We start from the raw sequence: 27,279 nt of genomic DNA on the forward strand, positions 1-27,279 counted from the left end.
AAGGGCACTGCATCCTATAATAGATGGGCCCTTCAACAGACGCCACGTTGTGTGGTGAAGAGGCACCGGAAGTCCTGTATGTCTGCAAGTTCAGACCAGAGCTACCTGCTGAAGAAAGCCAATGACCTGCACATTGTTTGATTGGTGAGCAGGTACTCTTGGTGGAAGCAATAATTAAAAAAAAAAAAAAGAAAAAAAGAATAAAACATAATGCAAACCAACACTTAGATTCTGGAATGAATTGTGATTCTTCCTCTTTTGAGAAATTATTGAATGAGGTAGAGATGTAAATAGGATGAATGATAAGGTGAAGGATCAGCCTGCATGGAAACATCTTTAGATCAGATATCATGTCACAAAAAGCTGAGATCAATTAATATGATTTTAACACCTGTAGAATATTAAGGTATAATATTAGGCTGCCTTGTAGTGAGAGAAAAGCCACATTACCACAGGGTTGTGAACTCAGCTCTTGAGGGCTAAGACCTGTAACACATCGTGTGATTGCAGCAATATTCTTTACAACTCATCTATCAAACTCTAACTCCTGAAGTGTTTTAGTAGTTCCCCATGAGAAGCCTTTTTAAAAGTCACCTGAGTTGGAGCAGCTGGGTTGTGACAGTCAAGTTTTAGTGATTTGCTGCAAAGTCAGGGTAGAAGTAAAAACTTCCTTTCCCCTTCACCACACATTGACATGTAAATACTTTCCATTAAAATATTACATATTTTACAGACAGATTGTTATATTTTAACTGGTGGTGTCAACAGCCCCTAAATATCCAGGCAGAGATACGAAGAAATTACTTCGGTTCTTTGCAACTACTTAATAAATGATCCTTACACAGAAAACGCAGGGGTGTGAAGGCATTTGATGTTTCTGATGAGCATTTTTTTCCTGTTATGTAATACTGCCATCCCTTCCCAGAAGAGCTCTTGCATCAGCCTGAATTTTTACATATTGTATGAGATACACAACCAAAGCTTTGCTATTCTTGTATGGCTCAACAAGTATACTCTGTATTTTGAATATATTTAAAGTTACACAGAAAACCATGATATCCAAGATACCTGAAGTTTCTGGGTTTTGGTTTGGGTTTTTTTGCTTCATTTATCTCTTTCTAACATAACGAAACCCCACTAAAACCAAACATGTTTTGGAGCTGCAAAGCATGTTTAAACCACTGTCTCTACCACAGTATGGCAAGTGTTATTACAGATTTTTCAGAGTCCACTGCTGTAAGCAGATACTTTAAAAGGCTTTATAGGTAATTTGTAAGCCTTATGGTGAAACTAGGTCGTACACTTAGTTTTATATGAATTAATTACACTGTACATTTCAATGCATTTATCTTAGCTAGAATATTCTTAGCATGATAAATAGTGACCAGACTTGTGTGTGTTAGCAAATCCCACTTAGAAGGTGTAAATCCTTAGGCCACAAAGGTTGAAAAGTAGACATATGTGCAGAAGGGAAGTGATGCAACCTCTTTAGTGACAAAGCTGCCAGAAGTAAAAAGAGCTAAGATTCACACAGAGCTCTTTATTAATATTTTCATGCAAACTGAATAGCTTTGTTAGCTAGTTTAAGCACTGGGCTGGTTGGAATATTTTTATATTCATAAAATGTAGTAAACATTTTTCTAGCAAAGTCATTGTTGGACTTCAGCATCTGATAAATTTTCTAAAGCAGATGTGGTTTTATTAATTTATGAGTTCCCTGACAAGACCATCTTTGGTATTGCCATTAAATTATTCTTCCTGCTTTTATATTACCATGTGGTAAGTACAACTTTTCATGTTAACTATAGTCTCTTTCTGCTCTCTGCTCCTTCAAAAATGGAAAAAAAAAACAACAAAAAAAAAAAGATAAAAGAAAACCCCAACACACCCTGACTTAAAGAATACTAGTTGCAAAACTAGCAGCACGTGCTGTAGATCCTATGATCTCAGAAAAAAAAACCCCACCACCCTAAGCACAGCTTTGCATATGTTATGGGACTAAACAAGAATGGAAAGAAAACAAAATTCTGATTAGAAGCTCTGACCAAGTCAGTTTCATTCTTCTTTAGGTCAGAGTGTGGGTCATAAGACCTTCTGAAATGTTGCATTTTGCTTAATGTGAAGCCTCTGGGGTTTTTGCTAGCAGCCTTTTCATGAGTGCTCCAGAAATAAGAAATTACGTATGTGCTGCCCAAGTATTCTATATTAGCAAAACTAAAGTTCAGCTTCTAAAGCCATAATGAGACACAGAAGTTCCTTGTGAACAAAGCATTTCAGATACTTTGCTACATTTTAGGTATCTGAACTTCACCTCATTTGGAAAACTTAAATTACCAAATTATTCTGAATAGATCATCACAAAAAAAAAAAAAGGAGGAAGAGTACAAAATGGAAAGTAAGAATTTGTCATCAGTGCCATTAATTAAATCAGTTATTGTTCAGTCCAGCAAAACTGGAAGATCTGTATCACATATGAGCAGGAAGGCTGAGATTGTCACTTAGGTAATTTTGCTATGCTGACTACGTAGAAATTAAGCCAGCTGGTCTTCAGTCAGAGGATGATTTCTTGAAAGTATTGCAGCATCATGTATCCAAGTAACATCTTGGTCACCAGCAGTGCAGCCAGTGAGATTTCATCTTCTCACCCTGCCTTTTTCCTTTGAATTTTGGAAAAAAATATTCAAACCATGACAGGTGATCAACAAAGACGATAGTTCTATGCTTATAGCTATGGCAGTGAACTGGGTATACATGTTAGTCACCAACACCTTGTGCTCAAACGATGCATAAATTATGTAATAAACCATGCATAAATTATATAATACTGATGTAAAACTACTGAGAGAACACAGCAGCAAACAAGTCATCCATTAGATGTGCTGAGGCTTGGGTCTGTATTTCCTGCATCTCCCAGCGCTCAAGTTACAGCAATTTCTTTCTCTAGGAAATATTTCAGGTTTATTTCAAGATAATAATTACTTTGACTTCTATAAGTGGAGGAGTGATTTGTTTTGTAGAAAGCAACTTCTTTTTCCCCAGATGGTGTGATGTGCTTTATGATATATAATGGGATTAAACTGAAGTGGGTGATACCGAGAGAGGAGAGGATGTAAGAGGCTTATAAAATGGAGGGTTTATGTTTCTGTGAGATATGTTAAGACATTTCTGCAACTGTTGATACTGCCTAGATTGTCTTGCACAATTGTTAGGCAAAATAATTTTACTAGTTGTGTGATGGCAGTGGCTGCTTATTTCATTTTCCTTAGCAGGGTGGCAGAGCAGAGCACTCCTATGCAGGTTGGCTTTGGGAGGCCATCTGTAATTGATACTGACATATCTGCAGTTTTCAAATTATTAGTCTCTGGGAACAGAAATGATAGAATCACCTTAGCACAGATTGCACCGATGTAATTAATTGTTAATTAACTTATCTCTTTGGGGTATTTCTTTTTATGAATGTAATTGTCATGCTGCTTGACTCTGAGCTAAATTGCACAGAGCCATATGAACATTAGAGCTCATTTGAGGTTAGCTTAGGGATCTCAAAAAAGGTGCTGTATGATAATCTGTCAGTAAAATGTTAAATTTCAGGTTTTTTACTTTGACCAAAAATGTTAGGCGCAAGAGGAAAGTCATAATGACTTTTGTAATACTCTATTTTTATACTATCAGTGGGGTGTTATTTAAGAATGCCAGTTCTGAGCCAAAGTCAGCTGGAGAAAAATCAGGTTGAACTTCTGATCCCAAACCAGCAAGTAGGAAAGCCCATCAAGGCTAGCATGGCAGCAGAGCTTTTACTCTGCAGCTGACCTTTTCTGACAGGTAAAGCATCTTTTCTGTGTCTTGGGCTGGTGAATTCAGTTTACTGTATCTCTAGTTCTTGCTTGTGCTGTCTGTTCTTTGTAGAGAGAGCCTGAGGGAGACCTTGCTGCCTCTTAGGTGGCATTCACACACTTTTCTCCCTGAGCCACGAGTGGCAGCTGAATATTAAAGTCCTGTTCTGCTAATGCCACCCAAAACTAAGGGTCCATGTACTGTTTTAGCTTGTGCCTGCTGCTTGGCAAAGAGTTGCTTTTTTTTTCGCACACTTCAACCATTGCAGATGTGTCCAGGTGACAGCAGGTCTGAAAGAGCTTATGAGATTCAGTTTGTTCCTGTGAACAACAAGAAATCAAATTTACAAATACGGTACAATGAAACCTTAAATGGGGTTGACTTCTGGCTCACTGTATCACTTTCATTGTGAGCCTGTTTACTTCCAAGTTCCAAATACGGAATCTATAAATGCGATCGCAAACAAAGTCTCCTCACGAATACTGAAGAAAGGTGACACTCAGACACTTTTCATCCTACCATGGTATTGGAAATGAAATTCACCTGACAAGGTTGTTTCTAAGTCTATGAATGTATATGGGAAAAACCCAAATACATATCTTTTATTCACTATCCAGCATGAAGACAATTTTGTATTTTAAATGCTAAAGAAATAAACTTTTAAAGATCTTTTATGCCCTAAGTAGATATATTTTTTGTTCTATGTTTTCTTTTATAATGAAGTTCAAGCAAAATATTTCTTATATTTCAGAAGGGACACTTAGATTAGCCAGTGCTGTATTTCACAGACTACAAGAACAACTTTAAAGTAAACATCTAAAATTGAAATTGTATTTTTAAATATGTGAATTAGAATTCCTTTAAGTCAAACATCTCCTTAGCAATTGTATATACTTAGACAAAAAGTGAAACTGTTGCAGCTGCTTGTCTCTATAGTTGTTTGTGTTTGGTGATTTGTTTATATTGCTTTCTCAATTGCTCTAAGGGTATTAAGAGCTCCATGTAAATCAGCAATGTTAGAAATAGAAGTCAGAAGTAAATTTCTTTAGAAGTGGTAGACTTTGTTTCCTGGACGAGGACCAAGACTAAGCATCAGCTAACCTTGTATTATGTACTATAGAACTTCAGTGTTGCAGCGTTGTACTGAAAGTATTTGACATTTGTTCAACGGGACCACTTTCTAATCCTTTTTGTAATTCCCAGCATCTCTTCAGGTGTGTGAGACATTTCTAATTTGATCACAAGTACTAGTTCATCTTTTTGGAAGAATAAAACTGAATAATCAACAAGCTGAGAAATAATTCAGGAAAAAAGTTTTTGATCACTTGAATTACTGTTGAACTTGCATTGAGGATATCATTTCTATATTTTGGAAAAAAAATATTGCTATGTTTTTGAATACATTTGAAACTTTAAATGCAAAAGCAAAAAAGCTAACCTTTTAAATTATCAAATTTTGGAGTTTTCTCTTACCGCTACTGACTCCAAGTTAGGCACTGCCATGAAGAGGATGCTTTTAGTTGGAAACCTGTGCTGACAGAGCAGGAATCTGTTTTGTAGGAACTCACTTGCAAGGTATCACATTTTTGTTCCGTCAGAGGTACAACTTCTGTTGTTGACTTCAAGGCTGCTCAAGCAGACCTGATGTGTTTAAAGATGCATATTGACTGCAAGCTTTTTATTACAAGAGCCCTTGGATATGCAGTGTAAATCTGTAATGATATATAGTGCTACTGGATAATAATGATCTGAATGCGTATTTTCTGCTGTAAATTTCCCTCATGTGGCTCCTATGATATGTGTACATAGACTATTACCTTTGCACTGAACTGACTATACTTCATAAATGAAGAGCAAAAACAAGTAGTGTACTAAAGATGACTGTACCTTGTGGTTCCAATTGTGGAAATACTTTTGCAGAACAAAAAGTATAGCTTCAGTGCTACAAATTTGATTTTTATATTTTTTATTAACATGCATGGAAGACTAAGGATAATATTTTTTAAAAATGAACTTGTTTTTTGTACATTTTTCAATGTTTAAAACTATATGATTTAACATTACCTCTGAATACCAGTGATCAGTAAATTTTTAAAGGAAATACCTCAATTTGAGTGTTCTTCTCTTGTTAGTTGTCTGATAGGTTGAAATGGACTATAGCGCGTGATGAAGTGAGCCGTATGATGTAGATGCCTAAACTGTGCTACAGAAGGCATATGATGATTTACTAAAAGGGAACTAAATGATACACTACAAGTGTTGATGTGCAGTTACACAATCATGGCTCATTCTTCCCAACTGGACATTTTCCTCATGAATGGCTTGTAAATTGAATTTTCAGCGTGAAGCCAAATTAAAAATGAAACAAAAAACGTTTGGTTTCCTCTGGATTTTGTTTTAAATTTTTTTTATAAACCAAGGTTTACAATAAGGGAAAGGATACAAACCCTAACTGTGAATAAGACTGAGTCTGTATATGTTTAGGTTTGCAATGTTGATATATGTTCTCTTCCTAAATCTTCGTTCGTGAAGCCTAGCCATGATATGTTCCCTGTCAGTGTGTGTAGGAAAACAGTGTTTCTTTACCTGACAACTGGGAGCATGAAATACAGGGGCTTAAGGGGGAGGTTTGTGTGAAAAAAAAAAAAAAGAAAAAAACAATATCCCTGTGTGACAGCGATCTTGACTCCAGTTCTATTATGTGTGCTTAAAGAATATTGAAAGATAAAAAAATATTTGAAAAAGGTGCTCCAGAACTCTGGAGAATAAAGCTGTCTAAATTAGACTGAAGTAGCTCTGGCTACTTGTATTTATCCAGGGAATAGCCAAGAAGGGATCCAACAGTTCAGATGCCTACATACCTGAAAACTTGATAATGGAGGGTGGAAAAAAGGCATACTCTGAGGTCCAGTGGATATAAGCTGAACCATTAAGAATACAAGTGAAACACTGGGGAAGCTTACCAGATAAATTACATACATTCATCATGATGTGAAGATTTCAAGGGAAGACTTGTTAGTGTTTTTCGTAATGTTATTCTCTAATTTCAAGCGATGGAGTTGTTGTGATTTAACCTCAGCTGGTGGCTAAGTACCATGCAGCTGCTTGCTCATGCCTAGTGGGAAGAGGAGGAGAATTGGGGGGAAAAAAAGGAAAAACCTGTGTGTTGAGATAAGAACAGTCAGGGTCAAATCCCCAAATCGGAGTGGCAGAGACAATGCACTGATGAGCATCTAGTCACTATAGAAGTGATAATATAGTGTTAATAGCAATTAACATAGAATTTAATTCATTGGCTATTCTCATCTAAAATCAAATCCCCTTGAGGTACGCATCAGAATTCCCAGTCCTTCCACATTACCCAGCAAATGCACCCAGGTCCTTGAGCAACAGCAGTCCCAGAGATGGGTGTTCCTTTGCCTGAGGCAGGAGTAACCCAGATTGTTTTCCCTAGCAGATTTTTTACATGCACTGTAGGAACTTTATCCCCTCCTACAGTAGGTGGAAGTTTTGATTGAGCAGGGCCAGCCCAGCTGGCAGATCCCCTAGTGTTCATTAACCAGGTGGCATGTACTAAATGTGTATCCTGATGTTGGAAGGTCCCACCTTGTTCTGCTCTTCTTCCTGTTCTTGTGGTGACCTTGCTTTGTTCTCCTTTACTAAACAAGCTGACCTTTGTGTCCGTTTCTTCTTGTGTATAGGGGCAACTGATACCAGCACAGGCTGGCTCCCTGGTTCAGGTGCTGTGCCTGACACCAGGGTTGGAGTAGCCTCAGTGCCTGTCACTGAGGTTGGAGTAGCTGCAGTTCCTTTTGTCTTGTCATCAGACTCAGAGACCTTCTTTTTCTCTTGAGGGAAATGAATAATGTCAAAGATTACCTGGGAGGCCTGGGCCAGGCCCCAGCATGTTGCAATCCTTTGTGCCTCTCTGGAATAGACAGGGTGACAGCATACTTTTTCCAGATGTTATACTAGCTTTTCCAGGTTCTGCACTTCTTCAAGGGTGAAGTTCCAGTATGCTGGAGATGCCCACTGTCCTAGGTACTTGCCCATGCTATTCCACACACCCTGCCACTCAGAAATATCCAGCCCCAGGGCAAATCTCTGGGTGGGATTCTTAAGTAGCTGTTTAACCTTAGACCAGCCCTGGAACACATGCAGGAGACATAGCAATAGGAACATGCTGGTTTGAACAGCCCAAGGATATTCAGAATTCTCAAAAGGTATCTGCTTCATGGATTGGGTCTCCTAGGAGAAAAGGTAAAGGCATAATTATTAGTAGTTTCCAATAGATGGCTCACAAAGTCCAGAGCTGATGGCAGTGTTGAGTACAAACACCAGATTAGTTTCAAGTCCAGCCATTCCATCATATCATAAGACAGAGTTCCATTTAAAAAAGAGTTACATGAAAATTATAACCTTGGCCCAGTTCCCATGGGTGATAAACAGCACAAGAGGAAACACAGACTGCAAGTAAGGCATCACATAACACAACTTTAAGAACAAGCACACCAACTTTGAGAGCAAATAAATCAACTGTGTAACTAGCAGCTATTAAACTAATAATGCTTATATTTGTTCTAATGTGTTCTTGTCTGATTTGTTATTATCTCAACCTGTTGGGCCCCACATCAGATGCCAAAAAGAACTGTTACAGTTTAACACCAGCCAGCAACTAAGTACCATGCAGCCACTGACACCCCCGCACCTCCTCCTCCCCCAGTGGGATGTGGAGGACAATGAGAAAAAGGTAAAGCCCGTGGATGGGGATAAAAACAGTTCAATAACTTAAATAAAATAAAACATAACAATATTTTAATAGTAATTGTAATGAAAAGGGAGACAACAAAAAGAGAGAGAGAAATAAAACCCAAGAAAGACAAGTGATGCACAGTACAGCTGCTCACCACTCTGTGATCAATGTCAGACCCTGTCCCCAGGCAGCAATTGGCCCCTCCCAGCCAACTCCCCCAATTTATATACTGGGCATGACGCTCTATGGTATGGAATATCCCTTTGGACAGGTCAGGTCAGCTGTCCCAGCTATGCTCCCTCACAGCTTCTTGTGCGCCTCCTCACTGGTAGAGCATGGACACTGAAAGCCCTTGACTTGGGGCAAGCACTGCTGAGCAACAACCAAAACATCGGTGTGTTATCAATATTATTCTAATACTAAACCTAAAACAGCACTGTACCAGCTATTAGGAAGAAAACTATCCCAGCTGAAATGAGGATAGGCATGGATGCAGAGCTTGAGTATTTCCTTTTGCCTGAAAGAGTCTTTTCTGTCTTTTGTGTGAAAGAACAGACATCTGTAGATGGTAGCAAATGCATGTAATTTTATTCTAAGTAATAAAAAAGACTGAATATTGTATTTGTCTAAAACACAGTTTAATTTTCTTCTTTCAGTAAGTCCTACTAGTCATGCAGCAATGTGGCATGCTTTCTTATGAAGAAAAGCTTTAAAACCTCAACTTCTTTTGCTTAAATATATTGTTGCTTTTTCTTTTGGTCTAAAATGCAAATAGCTTATGTCTTCTATTTTATGAAAGTAGATTAAACTAGAAAATTATTCAACTAATGCCAGAGGATAAAATCAGAGTGTGGTACATTTTCATTAATGCTTATTCATTACAAAATGGAAGTGATTGACATAATTTAAATATTACAGATGTGTAGATGCACAAAATGCATGCCAGATTTCTTTCTTCCAGAGGTAAAGATTCCCCTACCTGATACCATCTCGATTTAACCCTGCTTTTCCCTGCTGCATGTCTCAGGGTATCATGAGGCCTGCCAGAGCTGACAGGTTATAGCCCTAGCTTTGTTCTGCCCTGGCAGCAGAGCTCTACTCTGCATGTCCTGCCACTGAGCTGCTTGGATCAACAGGGAACCGATGGGGGTCTAAATCTGCAGCCAGCCTCTCCTTGCTGCTCTCTTGTTTTGGCATCTTTTCAGGTGATATGGTCTCTCCTAAGGTAGCAGCAAGAGCTGTGAGACTTCACATCATGCATTCTTCTCCATATTCATCTTCCCACCTTTCTCTACCACTCTCCTCTCTTAAAGATATCCATCTTCATATTCCCCCATGATATTTCAAAGCTCCATGTAACCTGCCACACACTTATGGTAATGCCCCAGACTGCTTGAGCCCTTCACCTGCCTGAGTGCCTGTTTTCTCCCTTGTCTGTGTTGCAGGGAAATTCCTGGTTGTCACCTCACTGAGCAGTAATCTCTAACCCATACTTATGCGTCTTCTGCCCCAGTGTACCTTCTGTCCGAGCTCCTCAGCTGAGGTGTACTTGAGGTACATACCCATACCACCACTTTCGCCTGATTGCCCCCTGTGAGTGCATACAAGGACCACAAGAAATGCTCCTTTGTCTCTCCCAGCAAAGGGCCTGGAAGAACCTTCCCAGCTCCCCTGAGGGACCATGTTTGGTAGCTCAGGCCTACAAGAGCAGAGTGTGACTGCTTGGCAGGCGCACTGCCCAGAGGGTGCTTCTTCAGCTGCTGACGGATGGACACTTTCTTCTGGGTTCTGCCACCACCGTTTGCTGTTTGCTCCTGTTCACAAAATCACAGAATGTTCTTAGTTGGAAGGCACCCACAAGGATAACTGAGTCCAACTCCTGGCCCTGCACAGGACCATTCCCAAGAGTCACACCATGTGCCTGAGAGCATTGTCCAAATGCTTCTTGAACTCTGTCAGGTTTGGTGCTGTGACCGCTTTCCTGGGGACCCTGTTCCAGCACCCAACCACCCTCTGGGTAAAGAACCTAAACCTCCCCTGACACAGCTTCAGACCATTCCCTTGGGTTCTGTCACTGGTCACCACAGAGAAGAGATCAGTGCCTGCCACTGTTCTTCCCCTCACGAGGAACTTGTAGATGGCTGTGAGGTCTCCCCTCAGTCTCCTCCAGGCTCAATGGACCAAGTGACCTCAGCTGCTACTCATACAGCTTCCCCTCAAGGCCCTTCACCATCTTTGTTGCTCTCCTTTGGACACTCTCTTAGAGCTTGGTATATTTTTTTTATTGCAGTGTCCAAAACTGCACAGTACTCAAGGTGAGGCCACACCAGAGCAGAGTAGAGGGGAAATGGTTTGGGTTGGAAGCGACATTAAAGATCACCTAGTTCCAACTGCCCTGCTGTGGACAGGGACACCTTCCACTAGACCAGGTTGCTCAGGGCCCCATCCAACCTGGCCTTGAAGTGTTGCTCCTTTCCTTTCCCTGACTTTTTTCCAACATATTACACTACCTTGCAGTCTGTGAGTAAGGTAATTTTTTGTTAGACTGCTAAAGGATATTTTAATTTTTATTATTATTGTTATTGTTGTTATTATTACAACAATTATTGTTGTTACTATTACACAGTTATTGTTATTGTTGTTATTATTACCTGGGGGTGCTCGTTGACAGCCAGCTGAATATGAGCCAGCATGAGGATACAGCCCATGGCATCCTGGCCTGTATCAGCAATAGTGTGCCCAGCAGCACCAGGGAAGTGGTTCTCCCTCTGCACTTGACACTCATGTATGAGGCCACACCTTGAGTCCTGTGTCCAGTTCTGGGCCCCTCAATTCAGGAGGGACATTGAGGTACTGGAGCAGGTCCAGAGAAGGGCAACAAAGCCGATGAAGGATCTGGAGCACAAGTCCTATGAAGAGTGCCGAGGGAGTCGAGGGTGTTTAGCCTGGAGAAGAGGAGGGTCGGGGTGATAATGTCACTCTCTACAACTACCTGAAAGGAGGTTGTGGCCAGGTAGTGGTCCTGTGGCTGGGCAACTGGCAACAGGATGAGAGGACATAGTCTCAAGCTGCTACAGGGGAGATTTAGGTTGGACATTTGGAGGAATTCCTTTACAGAAAGGTTAGTTAAACATTGGAGGTGGTGGAGCCACCGTCCCTGGAGGGGACTTCATACCATGGTCTAGTTGACATGGTGGTGTCCAGTCACAGGTTGGACTCGATGATCTCAGAGGTGTTTTCCAACCTAACTGATCCTGTGATTCCGGGATTATTACCATTTCTACCACTATTATTATCATTATCATTACTTGCCCTAACCCTAAGCTCTGGGCGGTCCCTGGCGGGGCCCTGCCCACAGCGCCCCCTAGCGGCCGCCGCGGTGCCGTGACGCGCCCGCCGCGAGCAGGGCCGCTCCGTCCCCGCGGGGCGCGCGCGCGGCTCCCGACGCTGGTCGCCGTGAGGGGAGGGCGGTGCTTCCCGCGCCCGCCGGAAGTGACGGACGTGCCGGGGCGGGGCGGGTGGCGCGTGGGGGATGCGCGAGCGGCGGCGGATCCCGAGCGGGGCTGCGGCGGGAGGCGGGGGCGGCCGCCGTCATCAGCACCGCCAGCAGCGCCGCCATGCTGAGCCGCAGCTCGTTCACCAGCCTGGTGGTGGGGGTGTTCGCCGTGTACGTGGCGCACACCTGCTGGGTAATGTACGGCATCGTCTACACACGGCCCTGCCTGGCGACGGCGGCGGCCGGCGCGGCGGGGGGGTGCGTCTGGCCCTACCTTGCGCAGAGGCCCAAACTGCAGGTGAGCGGGACCGGGACGGACCTCGGTCCTTCGGTGTCACCGGCTCCTCGGCACTGCCCCTTCCCCTTGTCCCTGCCCTCGGCCCCTGCCCAAGCCTCTGGCCGCTGTCCGTGACCCATGTCCCTGCCCCAGTCCCTGTCCCTGCCCCTGCCCTGTGCAGAGCGCCCGTGGCTGCTGGCACGGGGAAAGTGGAAACGTTTGGGGTTTGGGTTTTTTATTGATTTCGTGTACTTGTTGGCACACACACACTGGATAGAGCAGCACTGCAGGAGAAATGCTGGGCCTGTTTAGTCTGGAGAAGACTGAGAGGGGATCTCATTAATGCTCGTTAATATCTCAAAGGCGGGTGCCAAGGGGATGGTGCCAGGCTCTTTTCAGACGTGCCCATCGACAGGACAAGGAGCAGTGGACATGAACTAGAACATAAGAAGTTTCACCTCAACTTGATGTAGAACTTCTTTACATTGAGGGTGGCAGAGCACTGGAACAGGCTGCCCGGGGAGATTGTGGAGTCTCCCTCTCTGAAGACGTTCCAAACCCACCTGGACACGTTCCTGTTTCACCTACTCTGGGTGACCCTGCATTGGCAGGGGAGTTGAACTGGTGATCTCCAGAGATCCCTTCCAGCCCTAACAATTCTGTGATTTTGTGAGATGGCTCCACTACCTTCAACTTCCAGGACAGGTCATCCTTTTAAAATGTATTTAGTGGCTGTGTTATCATGTATTTCTGTCCCCAAAAGGAGCTGAAAGCTGTGTTAAGACTTTTTTTGAGTACATTATTTTCTATGTATATAACCTTCCTGTGACTGGGGAATTAGTGAAGCCAAAATACAGACCTGTACTTTAGGCATAACAATGCATGGATTAATATTTCCATAATCTGATTTCTTCATGCTGTGTTTTGGTTTCAGTTAAGCGTGTATACTACCACAAGGTCAAGCATTGGTGCTGAGAGTAATATAGATCTCATTTTGAATGTGGAGGATTTTGATATTGAGTCCAAATTTGAAAGGTAAGTATCTGAACTAGTAGAATCTGAGGTGTCAGAGTTCATTGTTTAATTCTGAAGCATATATCCTAACTGGTAGTTAAATGGACAGAAGTATGCATGAAGCAAAGTTAGGTTTCACAAACACAAACAAGTCACAAGAATTAATAAACTGATAATACAACCAACTATGGGGTGATTAAAAGTTTCATAGGTTTCGCACAGCTCTATCTCATCTGTTGGCAGTTTCCTATAAAAAGATAAGTGAAAATTTGGCCCTATACAGATCGATTATTAAAAGGAAGGCTGGTATAATACTACTAAAGCAGTAACTTGAGTTTGAAATGCTAAGATTCACAAAAGTGACAGATCCTAAGGGAAAAATGGTTATCGCATCTTTGCCTGTAATTCCCCTGGTAGTTTCCCCAGTCTGAACTGGTTCCTTTGATCTTAGGTGGGGGGGGATGCTGGCATTCCTAGAAAAAGAAAACAACGCAAACTTCCCTGACAAGTTACCCCTTAGTGAAGGAAGTTTAACTGCATGAACTTGGTATCTCTCAGCTGGAGTTTTAGCTTCTGTTTCATAAAGTGCTTGCTGCACTGGTATTCTTGCTTGCGCCATCTTTTCAGAGGGGTCTCCTCCGATTAATATCATGTTCGGAGGGAGTGAGACTGCTTGTAAAAATTCAACAAACCGCTGCTGCTTTTGCTGGATTTTTTTTAGGGTTTTTATCAGGCTTCTGCTTCTTACCCTGGAGCCATGAATTGGCCTTATCAGTTGTGCAGATAACACTTGCTCAGTTTACTCCAGTGATTGGCTGCCATCTGGGAAGTGGATCCAGCTTCTCGGCATCCCACTGCATTAATATTGGCTGGATTTCAGTCTCACCCGATATATGGCCAGACTTTGATATCTCGGTAGCTGTACGTGGCACTGTTTTAGTAGCCATTTGCTGACTGTGGCAGTCATTTGAGGTTTCAGCTTTAATTAAGGGTCGACATGCTACTTTTTCATCATCAGATGTCAATGCAAACATTACGTTTTGCGCTTTATCAGAACAACAGACTTGCTTTTACTGTCTCTCAGCTCCTCCAATGAACACAGTAAGTTTTAGTTACAAGACCATGTTTCAGAGAACATTGCAGGTTCTACATCCTGCAGATCTTCCTGTAAGATTCTCTCATGAGCATTCCAAAGCTCCACCTGAAGCTTTTGGATATGATCATCCTCGGCAACAAGCAATGCCTCTGCTTGCAGCCTATTTTCCAGCTCAGCAACAAGCAATGCTTCTGCCTGCAGCCTTTTTTCTTTACATTGGCCACCCAGGACAGCAATTTTAGCTCTTCCTCCAGAGGTCTGTCCCATTTCTCTCCAGTGTTTCAAAATACAACCCAAAGGTGATTTCTTCACAGTTCCTTCTTTGGAACCTGAAGAACCCACAATACAAAATAAACCAAATACCGTTTCCAAAAGCAAATAAACCAATGAGTCCGAACTCCCAAATTAATAACCAGAATACCAAATACTAATTACCAGATACCCCACATAACGCATAAAAGAGATCTACATAACTTAATTTGGTAAACCAGAAAAAGGCCTTATTTTAAAAATGCAGAGGCATCTTACCTGTGTCCCAGACTACAGGAATAGAGGAGGCATTATGCAAGGTTGCAAGTAGAATGATTTCTTGGCTAAAATAAGGGGAGTGACTTCATGGTTTGGGGCTCCAATTTAGAGTTCTGTGCTTGGCATACCATAGCTGAGAAGATATTTTATTAATGCAAAGTGCATGGCAAAAGTTTGTGATTTTCTTTTTAGATTTTGTATTGTGTATACAATTTGTGATACATATTCAGCACATGGAAGGCTGTTTTTTGTGAGTGTTGTCATAATTTTGGCCCTATGACCTATCAGTAGAGGAAAGCAACAGAAGAATTGATGATGCAGTCCTGTGTTAACTAGAGCAACAAAGTATGAAATGGACAAAGATTAAACTATCTTAAGATAATAGTAAAACTTTGGAAATGCTTATATTGTAATATGTACTGGAGCATAAAAAATTATCCTGTCCAGGCATGCGTCATTAGGACATACTAGCCAGAAGTAATTGTTGTGTTCTAGGCAACCCAAATTTTTAATAATAGCTAAATATTTTAGCACATACATCTCATAATGTATTTATTTTGTGTTTTAGGACAGTGAATGTCTCTGTACCAAAGAAAACGCGAAATAATGGCACATTATATGCATATATATTTCTTCATCATGCTGGCATTTTGCCTTGGCATGATGGTAAGCAGGTGCATATAGTAAGCCCTCTGACCACGTACATGGTCCCCAAACCAGAAGAGATTAATTTGCTCACTGGAGAATCAGCCACACAGGTAGGTAGTTCTTCCATCTACAAAAGAAAAACTGCGAAAGAAGTGATTTCTTTTATAGCCACTTGTAGTGTTAGTATGTGATGTGCTTGCATCTTTAAACTAAAAATTATATCATGGAGGAAAAAAAATCAAAACTCCTCTTCTTGATTATCATGTGTGCTAACAGTAGACCACTCCCCAGAGCAGAGGCAGAGCTCTTTCTTTAACACTGTCTGCTATTAAAACATTCCCCTAGTTAACATTAATTGCTTCTTAAAGAATTCATTGCTTTTGGTAGAAGTATTGCTCTGTAACAGAATGGTAGAATCCATGCTCTGTCACAGCATGGTGCTGCTTTCTATAGTGAATTGAATTTGTGTGAAATAATATGCTTTGCTGTTGTAAAATAGCAGAATAACTTATGAAAACAAACAGATATGTTGTTTGGTTAATCATTCACATCCTTTTGACTGTTTTGAAATATCATCTAATTACTGTACAGTCCTGTTTTCAAAGTGAGTTTTTCTTATTAGTATACACATTCCTAAGGTATGAAGATTAATTAGGTGAATATTCATTCTTGATGAACAAGGCTGTGATTGGGTACTGCACTTTTTCAGTGTCAGATTAGGGTGGACCTTTACAATCTACTCTGTTGCATTTGAGCAAAATGCTTGATCTGGTCAAAATTAAGGTGAGGTGTTTCTTCATGGTTTTGTTTTTTTTATATAGTTAATGACTCCATAGAGTCTGTGAGTTACATTATTATCCTATTCAAAATTTTGTGTTGTTCAGCAGCATGTATTTTTATTCTTCTTTTAAAGCAAATCGAAGCGGAAAAGCACACAAATGCTCTGGATGAACCTATCTCTCACTGGAGATCAAGATTAACCTTAAATGTCATGGTGGAAGATTTTGTGTTTGATGGATCATCCCTCCCTGCTGATGTTCACCGTTACATGAAAATGTAAGTTGATGACTTCATTTTTATAGATTTGTTATTATAAACTTATGGCACATTTCTTCAAAAATCCTCCCTGGCCACTGTTAGTAATTTTATGTTTAAATGGGCACTTAGGAGACAAGAATAGATGCTCTGAATGCTTTTCCGTAGAGAGAAATTACTAAGTTATTGTGTACTAGAAAACCTGATTGGAGATACCTTGCTCCTGGGCAGGTCAGAGTTTAGAATACTTTTTTTGTGAGGAGTTATCATGGTAAGACAAGCAGACACAACTAAAATGCTCCAGCAGACTTCTCCAGCTTCTGCCTTTGTTCTCCAGTTGTTCTTCTAGCCTTTAGAGCAGTTACTGTCCCTAGACCCTTTCCAGTTATCCTTCTTCTTCAAGTTACCTGTACAAACCCCAAGTGCTGAACAGGCACAGGTGGTCTCCTATGGTATCTTTGTTTCTGCCTTTATGATTGGGTTTATTTTACTTTGACAGCATGTATTCCTACATTATGTCATTTTTCTCAAGAAAGCACTAAAAAGCAGAGATAGGCTTTTAGGCCACTAGATGCAGACAGCAGCTTCTGTTCACAGCTTGCTTAAATCACTTCCAGTATCAACCATATAAGTAGTGCTGTATTGGCTTGTGCTGTTGTACGATGATGCCTTTCTCTACAGGTATCCTGTTAAATCCAGAATTAGTTGCTTAATCAGCAGACTGATTAAGCAACTGGGGTTCTGGGATAGCTTTCTAGCCAGAAAAGAAAAACTTAGTAACTCATAGGATAGGCACATAACAAGAAGAGGTTGTTGAACTGAGGTTGATGAACGAGGATGTTTTTCTGGTATGTTTAGATTTTCATCAGTACTGTTTTGTCATTATATTGTACAGGAAATAATTTGGATATGAAATAACTTGCTGCAATTCGACTAGCAATAGCTTTAATCGTAGTTATTACCTAGAAGTCTAAACCACTTTGGTTAAACAACCAAGCAATATTTCTGAGCCTCAGTTTAGTACTTTTCTGTGTTACTGTTGTACTTTGTATATTTAGTATGCAGTCTTTCTTAGCATGCACAGAGACTTCTTTCTTTTGTCAACAACTGAAATTCAACTTTCAGGCTGTACAAAGCTCTTTTAGGCTAGTTCCATAGACATTTACCGAGAACATCACAGTGTAGATAACTCCTTTTCTAGTGAAGACCTTAAGAATTTGTCTTTCTTAGAGCACTGGGCTAAATACTTTTCTAAGATACTGCCAAAGCAATTGCATATAGGTTATAATTTGCTAAATAGCTTTAATCAACTTGATAGAGGGCTTGAAGGTTGGGTGGTTTCTGTTGATTTGTGCACATTGATGAGGTGATAGAGCAATCCAAATGAGACCTTCTGTGGAGGAGATGGCAGGGAAGATTTCTGCTCCTTGGGCACTCTCTGAAGTAATATTTGACCTCCTTGTGTGCACACCAGCCCTCATGCTAGAGCATATGACGCTGCTGACCTGATAGATGACCTGCCAGGTGCAGAGGAGTGGGGAAGATGGTGGAGAGTTGTTATTGTTGCAATACGAGCAGGATACTTGAGACAAAGGATACAAATATATGGTAGTAAACTTCAGCATGTTTCTCTTTCACAGAATTGTAGATTTCCTCTACCCCCGATCATGCAAAAGCTTCAGCATCATCACAACCAATTTCGTTTGTCTTTTTATTTGCTTATTCTGTCTTTCTACAGAAGAGTAAAAAGAAACAAAAATTTTTAATGCAAATATCTTTCAGTGAAAGATTCTAGGCCAGTGGCTAATTTCTTGCTATGTGTTGAAAGAAAATGTGCCTGAAAAGATGGTGGGAAATATCTACATGGGTAGATCTTAAAATGATGAATGAGTGCTAATTTGAATAAAAGTAGTTTGCTTTTTAGATCACTGCAGTCATAAAATCCATGTTTAAACATCCTAGGATTCAGTTGGGGAAGACAGTGCATTACCTTCCAATATTATTTATTGATCAGCTAAGCAACAGAGTGAAAGATTTGATGGTGAGTAATAGAATATCTTTAATTACATTTAACAGTTTTAACAGTAATCTTCACTGTTGTTTTAATTAAGATTTTTTCATTGGTTGTTTGCTGTAACGAAAAAGTATAAATGCACAAAAGAACTCAATTACAGTTTAACTTAATGCGATCAACTGTGGTACTGCAGAAGCTGGATCCGGGTTTGAGATTCCCTTCTGGCAGAATTATCTGCCAAGCACTGTCTTCTATTCCGCCAAAAGATATTTGGATTCCATTGTTTCTGCCTTTTGGGTGATATGGAGGACATCACTGTAGCTGTGGCAGGAGAAGTCTCATGAGTAGTTTGACTCCCTAAGCTGAAGAAGTTGTGTTAGCATCCCGGAGAGGCTTCTGATATCTTCTAGGAAATAAACATATTCACATATCCATAGCTGATAGTGGAGTTACAAGGACATAAGTCAGTAGCTACTCATTCTCTTATCTCCACAAAATTCACTTGTGGTTAAATTTTCTAGTACTACTCTCTATCATGTTAGAGCAACTTGAGCACCTGAAAGCTTGATGTTGCAGTACGCCCAATGATTTTGTGCTCTCACATTAATCAATGGAATTACAGAAGGATAAAATTGTATGAGATTTCTGGAGATTGCCAGTCCAGTGACCCTGCTCAGAGTAGGATCATATAGAGCGAGTTGCTCAGGACCTTCTCTAGCTGAGTTTTGGTTATATCCAGGTATGGAGATGCCGTAGCCTCCCTGGGCAACTTGTTTTAGTGTTCAGTCACTCCAGAAGTAAAAAAAAAAAGTAGAAAGAGTTTTTTATAAGTTTAAACAGAATTTTCTGTATTCAGTTTTTGCCCAAGTCTTCTCTTGTAGGAAATTATGCAGTTCCTTTGCTACGAGTTGCACATGGCAGTCCTGTGTATCTAAAACATGTTCATCTTAGCAGCTCTTTGTTAAGCCTTGCAGTTCTTTTCAGTTGTACTGACTGGAATTTGGTAATTAGTAGTTACTGGGACCAACCATCTTGGGGAGTGTCTCAAAACTGTTAAATGAGTATGTTTGGATACTTCATCTTCTAGCTGGAAGCCTTAGTAGCTGTAAACTTTCCATAGACCTTCTAAATTGTCTCTCCAATTCGTTAACTTCAGCTCAAAGAATTTTGCTACTTAGTGTTGGGGAGAATCTTTAAGAACTTGTATCCCTTCCACCCCAAGGTTGTTCAACAAAATAAACTCCTGAGCATTTGTTACAAGTGTTGATAGCAGATAGTTTTGTCCAATATTTCCTTGGGTATACTTTTGCAATGTCTTTATTAGTGGTTTTGTCTTATGTTTTAAGTTTTTTTATCACAGATCATTCAGTTCAATACATTCATATGAACTGATCAAGTGATGTACCCTGTTTACAAACGAATTCACATTCTCATGTTACTAATGACATTCCTGCAGTTGTCATCAAGTTACAGTTAATGCTATTGTAACTCACTGCCTTGAAGTCATTAATGATCCTGAGAAGTGCTACAAAGACACTCCATTAAAACTAGCAGACTTCCCCTCCAGCACTGACTCTTGTGACACCTCAGTAGTAACTGGCCATCCTGCTCTCAAGCACTGCAGAAAGAGTGGTCTTGTAGTAAGTATACTGTGAGATAATGACGGATAAGGGAAGAGCGGAAAGAATAAGGGAAAAAGGTGATACAGCTTTTGTAGAAAACGTTTGGCTGTCCTCCACAGATAAAATTTCTTTTCCTTTTCTCACAGAAATGTTAATGCTATCATGGATAGACTGACAAGTTGAAAGGAGAGTAGATAGATTACAGGAATCCTTTAAAAAGGAAAAGCAGCCTAGCAGATGTTTATATAGTTTTTGGTAAACAGCTGTAGAATCTTGGCAGCATTCCCTACAGTCAGCTCTATCTACATTGGTTTCACCCAGTTGTTTTTCCTTTGTTCCATTCAGTTCAGAAATTCCTGGCGCTGTTCTAGTTTCTCAAGCTTTTCTCCCTGCTGTATTCATAAAACTTTCTCAGCTTCCCTTTTTATCCCTAGTACACTTGCATGTTCTGCCACAGTCTGAAAAGCTTCCAGGGTCTTGGGAGGGTGGTGGGATTGAGATTGATTTGTACTCACTGAAGGAAACAGTGAATGGGAGAGTGAATGTAACTCCAGTTCACACCTGACTGATACATGGGGAGGCTAAAACCATGTTCTGTGTCACAAGAATCAGAAGAAGCCCATTCATCTTGGCTAAGTGTCAGATAACTCATTACTGTAGAAACCGATATAGTGTAGAGTAGCAGGACTGAGATGGGAATCATGATTGGGAGTAATTAGGAGCCTGGAGCAATAGATCTTGAACTGTTGCAGAGTGCCTGAGCTATCCTTGGAAATGTAAAACATACTGCCTAAACTTGTACTGAAGTAGCTGCAGAGAATTCTGACATCTCAGAGGATGTTTGACAGATGGACAACTATCATGCAGAAGGAGCTGAGGCAATTTAGGACATTTTTTTCCTCATCTTAAGAGGGCCCCAAGTAGTTCTCATCTAACTGAATGTAGATTGTATTGTAAATGATACAATAGAATTAGCTGAAATTTGTTTCTTTTGGGGCAAGAAGAAATTTTCTGTGACACCCCAGATCGCAAAGTATCTTGCTTAGCTTTAGCTGTGGCGTTTTCACTAATCTGAGCTAGTAGCATCATCTTGCTTCCCCACCTTTTCAGTTTCTCTCAAAACCAGCCTCAATTTGCTGAAGTTCTGACTGTGGCAATTTTTTGGGGTTTCTTTTTTTTTTTATATTCTTAAATTATTTTAATATTCTTTAGGTAATCTTAGCATTTGCATTCAGAGAAGTACTGTCAAAAGAATTATCTCAAGTATGCTTTTCCCACTTTATGCTGCCATCCCAGAGGCATTTGTATACAGGAACAGTGAGGTTGATATAAGAAATTGAACAGAACAAACCAGTAATTTAACATTTCTTGGAAAAAAACCCGAAGACTTCAAGCATGGTATAGAAGTCTAAGATCTTATTCCCTTTCAAAAAACAGACTTCCTAAAATTGTGTGATTAAATTATACAATGATACAATCACTTTCTTTATTTAAAAAAAAAGAATGGAAATAATTGTTGCCATTTTTCTTCTATTAAAAATGAAACTATATCTTTTTGAAATGCAGGTTATAAATCGTTCAACAACAGAGCTACCTCTTACAGTGTCATATGACAAAATATCTCTTGGAAAACTCCGATTTTGGATCCACATGCAGGATGCTGTGTACTCCCTCCAGCAATTTGGTATGTTTCTTTTTAATATCTTTAGGCCAAAAAAACACAACTATCCCCTCAATTTGTTTCTTTTAAGTACACAGATGACTCTTTTTTTTCTCATGCTACAAATCTTGCGTTGTTTCACTTTAAGTTAAAGATGAAAATATATGTTGACGTGTGGTAGGAAACAAGAATACAGAGGTAAATCAGCCATTTTTAAAAGGAAATTTATTTGGATAGTATCTATCAAAGCATAAGAGGACATAATCAAGAGGAGAATTTTCACCCTGGGTATCCCCTATCATCCGTGGAACAGAAAAGCTGAGTCAGTGGTACATAAGCTTTGATATAAGTTATATGTAGCAGGTCACTGTAGCCATATTTCTACAGTGAAATACAGTCAGCCACAGCAAAGTCTCTGAGTTCAAGCTTAGCATGAAGAAGGAAGCATCTGGGTTCTGATCATACTATTCTGACACCAAAACTGTCTGACCTCTTGCTTTGGCTCAGTTACATATTTATAAGGTAATTCAGATAAGCTAGAGGCTTTACATGCATGAAACTTAAATTCTGTTTTGCTTAAATGTAATGGGGAAGGTATACACTTCCACTCTGAAGTTCATGTGCTCTGTTAGTGATGGTATAGCCAAGCTAAACATTTACTGTCTTTGCTTATTCCACTGATGCGCACCTTTGTGAGTCTAATCATCACTCTTAAAAAAAATCCACATCTTATTTTCAGGGTTATATTTGCTGACTTAGTTTTCTGTTACAAGACTGTAGTTGGCTTCTTTATGCTCCTCTGAGGAGCTACATTGTAACTGAACTGGTATTGATCTATGAGAGTAGGATTCTTTCTGATCCTCTTTTTTGAAGCTCTTCAGACAGCAATTTGCATTTTGAAGCTTCGGTGCTGTATTATTGTAATTTTTTTATATTCTTCCAAGTTTATCTTTTTTTTTCCCAATACAGATAAATGCAGTATTCTACTAGTTTCCCAACAGACATAATGCTGCTTTCATGCTACTCAGTGTTGGGTTTTTTTTCACCAGAATTTAGTCAGGGCAAGAGGGTTTGGTTATTCACTGTCATCTCTGAGCTAATATTTTGTGATGGACAACTTAACACTTAAAGCGTTGATTCCGCTGGGAAAAAATAATCTGCTCTGGTTCAACACTGGCTTCAGAATGTAGTGGTGTAAGACAGAGAACCTGTGTACAGTGTAACTTAACTGAGAGCCTAGACTTTCTCCATTTCTTTTGCAGTCTAAGCATTTCTCATGTTTTATTGGGGGAGAGAGGGCAAGTAAGGAATAAAGTCATCCCAAGTAGAATCCAACTGCTTCTCCTTAGCTCAGGCTAATATATATTGAAGCTGCAAGTATGTCCTCTAAAAATAACTGTCTTGAAAGAATCAAGTAAATGCTTGCTCAGAGTTTGTATAGGGTATTTGGCTACCATCACTTCGTGATTTTTTTGTGAGCCCCCTCAGAATGGTATAATTGAAATTTTCATGTTCCATATCTTGGTTGTCTTGTGATGGACATGTATAGCAAGAACTATCCTAGGAGCGCTTCCTCTGCCTGGAAAAAAAGCTTGCCTAAGATGCTGCTTGTTCTCTGTAAGTTTGTAGATAATGAATCATAAGGTTTGAAATCTTCCCTTTGGAAAAACTTTTTGAAAGATCACCTTAGGTTAGTAGCAAAATTCCAAAATCACTTGAAAATGAGTACATTCTTCTTGCTGTGATGGTGAAGTAAATTGGTGCTGAACTCTCCAGTGTTAGAATTAGCACCAGTGTCATAAACACAGCCTTGTGTATTTTCTGAGAACTGTAGACTTGAATCACACCGTTGCATCTACAGCTGTGTTTCTCACTGACCTTTGTTGTCCTTTACAGTATATTCCTTTTCTGACTTTTCAGCTTTTGATGTGAAGCTAACTCTTCTTGTATATCCATCAAATGTTCAGAGGCCAGTTTGAAGAACCTGTTTTCTTCCCACTTAGGCCAAAATTATTTCACACTTGTCTGTCAAGTGTTCAGCTTAGTCTGTAATCACACAACATTTTAAAGGCATGTTACAAAACACATTGTAATTACACAAGTTAAAGGCTTGTAACTGATGGGTTTTGTTTAAGGCGAGCCAAAAACTTGTCAAAATATAGGTAGACTTGGGTTTTACCAGTAAAGTTACCGTCATGTCTTGGATTTATGACTCCTTAATGAAACTTGTGCAGGTGACATAAGATTCCTTTCATATTCTAGCATAACAGCAATGAACTGTCTGGTACTTCTTGCATAATTATTTATTCTTTTTCTTAGGGTTTTCAGAAAAGGATGCAGATGAAGTAAAAGGAATTTTTGTTGATACTAACCTTTACTTTCTGGCTCTGACATTCTTCGTAGCAGCATTCCATGTAAGTGGCTTTAGTTTTTAGGAACTACATAATATTTTTTAAAAAAAAAAGGTCAGGTGTCTGAATTTCAGTTGTTTATTAAGAATTGGTCTTGGAAACAGTAATTTCAGTAGAGCAGTGGAAGCGTTTTCTGGTACAAGTCAGCTATAAAAATCCTAAATAAGACAGAAATTTGGGATAATAATATAAAATTACATAAATTACATAAAAACTAACAATCTTGATGAAATATAAAACATAAACTTCAAATAATTTTTTTTTTATTCTATGGTTGAACCAAAGCCCCTAAATTTGCCTGTCAACATTGGTTCAAATTTTGTTGACATGTCACAAGGTTTACCACTGCAATGGCATAGCTGCAGCACCGATAGTAGAGTTTGAGTCTCTGACTTCTAATCCTTGGAGAAATTTAGAACAGCTGATATAAATTGTTCCAAAAATGTTGCTGTAAAGTGCAGAGCACAAGTTTCCAGTCATGGCTATTTGTTATTGTGTATGTCACACATACATTGTGTGTGTCTTGGTTTAAATCTGAATCTTTGTTTTAATGAACAATTTTTTTTAGACTTGGTTGTTCTACTGTGAACATTTTTGTAGTCTACAATTACACTCAACACAATTTCCATACTTTGGGAAAGTTATGAACTTGCTGAGAATGTTTGCTATGTTTCTTTATACTTACATTGCATACAGTTAATTTGATTGGAAAGCATTAGATTTCCCACACATATTAATTTATTTTTTCCATTCTGTTTATCAGGTTGTAAGGTATCTGTAGACTGGGACAGGCTTTTCTGGTACTGTTTACTTTCATGCATGGGTTGCCCAAATTAAAACAAACAAACAAACAACCCCCCCCAACCAAACAAACAAAAAACAAAAGCAAAAAACCAAACTGAAACACACAAAAAACCTCAAAACCAAAACAAACAAACAAAAAAAACAAGGGAGGGGGGAAACACAGAAAATCCCCCCCAAAACTTTCTCATTAAAATTCTCTGACCCAAGAATTTTTTGAATCTGTGCTGTTTTTTTAAGGCACTGAATGTTTAAAGGAAATACTGAAAAATGTATTAAATGAAAATACTGAATTAAAAAACAACTAACTTGCTATGAATTCTAAAATGTCCTGGAAGTTTAGGTCAGCTTAGTGACAAAATAGAGAGGAAACCTGACTTGCTGTATTATAGGATTTTTTTAAAAAAGCTTTGGTATTATCCAAACCTGAAGTGACTATGAATCCAATACAGAGCACTTTGAACCTAATTTAGGGAGCCTTTCCCTGGTCTCTTGAGGTACATAGTTCATCAGGGTCCTCGTTCTTCACCCTCTATGATGTGTTACCCTGTATTGGGTCATTGACTTTCTTTACAGAACGCTGATCTGTGCAGCTGCACAGAAGCAGTATTTGAAATTCATCCTGTCATTTTGCACTGCTTTTAGAGCCTGGGCTCCTAAAACAGCTTTTCTTTTTAGCTTTTATTTGTGATACTTAATTTTAATTTCTGAAGCTTCTAAAACAGGTTTTTCTTGAATTCCATTTTAAATGCATTTCTAACAGTTCAACTGGCAGTCTCTAATTAGTGCATGTTTCAAGTAAATGAGTATGTTTCTTGCTATTTGCAGCTTCTGTTTGATTTCCTTGCATTCAAAAATGACATAAGTTTTTGGAAGAAAAAGAGGAGCATGATTGGGATGTCTACAAAAGCAGGTATGGACCAGAATGCAAAATGATGTGCATATGCTGTGTAATATATGCTGTGTGTTTTCAGTCTTAGCCTAAGTTGACACTTTGTAGATTCACCAAGATAGCAAAACGAGATGGTTTTGTGTATGAAAAAAGATGACTAACAGTCTATAGAGTTAGGTGGTTCTAACTTCATTAGCATTGTGCTTCAATATTACTTGCTTTTATAAGCACTCATGTCACTTCTGGGTTTGACTGTCTTGCAAATGAGAATTTAATATTAAGTCAGTTACCGTATTTCCCTCACTGAAGGAACAGAAGAGTACTTTGAAAAAAGCACGAGGACCAGAAAAAGTACTGTGGGTGGAGAGAGTGTGCTGTCCTGGGTAATGCTGCAAGTCCCAGGTTCCAAAATATTTGAGGGTGGAAAGTGCTGTAGTGTAATGCTCTTGTTTGATTTGGGCTTTGGTGTAAACAGGAGCAATAGAGACTCCTGGAACATGGGGAGTGGGAGAGCATAGGAGGGTTGAATTGTCTTGTATATAGAAAAGAAAATAGAGGGAAAATAGTTATCTGACATCTTGCCATGCCTTCCTAGAAATAGATGAAGGTTTTTCTAACGGATTTTTTCCATTTCTGATTATAAACCAAAACAATAAACCTGGAGTCACTTGACCTCTGAGACTATCCCTAATTCTAGCACATTTACAGATGGATTAGGACATGTGAGGAATATCAATACTAGGGAATAAAAGGTATTCTAAATTACAATGAATAGCAATATGTTTTTCCCATGTGGAGAATCTGTCTATCATTTTTATTAGAGTGCATTTGGTTTTCTTTAAAGCAGTTATACTACTGTTGGCATGTGTATGCCAAAAGGTTAGTAAAAATGCAAAATGGTCCATGGAATTTCAGAATTAAGTGTCAATTTTCAGTGTCAGAAGTCAGTAAAGTCAAATTGAAAAGACTGAGTAACTAAGGGGGTTTTACTATTAAAGTATCAGTCTTCAGATATTGATAGTTCCATCCTCTCTTTAGCAGGCCTTAGTCACCTTTCTGCCTGTGTCTCCTTCTTACCCTAAGGGAGAAGTTTGACAGGCAGTTGGTGTGGAGTGGTACAGTGTAATTGTTGATGTCTGAGTGTGTTGTACCTATTTTCTCCTTTTTTCCCTGCTTGGGGGGATGGATATTCAGTCCA

The 27,279-nt window shown here is 39.6% G+C and overlaps 1 protein-coding gene and 1 long non-coding RNA gene across 4 annotated transcripts in view; one reads left to right on the top strand and one right to left on the bottom strand.

The window, feature by feature from the left end:
* Window positions 1–2,690: 2,690 nt before the first annotated feature.
* Window positions 2,691–7,732, bottom strand: LOC113965793. Of its 2 annotated transcripts, none has more exons than XR_003533637.1 (3): window positions 7,714–7,732; window positions 6,798–6,949; window positions 2,691–4,154 (listed from the first exon to the last, which is right to left on the bottom strand). It is a non-coding gene; the product is annotated as an uncharacterized LOC113965793 (long non-coding RNA). The 2 variants fall into 2 exon arrangements; XR_003533640.1 differs by lacking the exon at window positions 2,691–4,154 and adding an exon at window positions 5,433–5,546.
* A 4,372-nt stretch (window positions 7,733–12,104) lies between these two features.
* Window positions 12,105–27,279, top strand: part of CLPTM1L (CLPTM1 like) — a 28,835-nt gene continuing 13,660 nt past the window's right edge. For both annotated transcript variants that reach the window (XM_027679619.1, XM_027679628.1), the window contains exons 1-8: window positions 12,105–12,381; window positions 13,295–13,395; window positions 15,567–15,756; window positions 16,560–16,702; window positions 18,644–18,722; window positions 21,884–22,001; window positions 24,297–24,391; window positions 26,018–26,102. In XM_027679619.1, the coding sequence (XP_027535420.1) occupies window positions 12,205–12,381; window positions 13,295–13,395; window positions 15,567–15,756; window positions 16,560–16,702; window positions 18,644–18,722; window positions 21,884–22,001; window positions 24,297–24,391; window positions 26,018–26,102 (988 nt within the window). In that variant the 5' untranslated portion in view covers window positions 12,105–12,204. The remainder of the gene's footprint in view (window positions 12,382–13,294; window positions 13,396–15,566; window positions 15,757–16,559; window positions 16,703–18,643; window positions 18,723–21,883; window positions 22,002–24,296; window positions 24,392–26,017; window positions 26,103–27,279) is intronic.

The sequence above is a fragment of the Neopelma chrysocephalum genome, unplaced genomic scaffold (genome assembly GCF_003984885.1).
Source record: "Neopelma chrysocephalum unplaced genomic scaffold, ASM398488v2 Primary Assembly neopelma1_22b, whole genome shotgun sequence".
Lineage (NCBI taxonomy): Eukaryota > Metazoa > Chordata > Aves > Passeriformes > Pipridae > Neopelma > Neopelma chrysocephalum.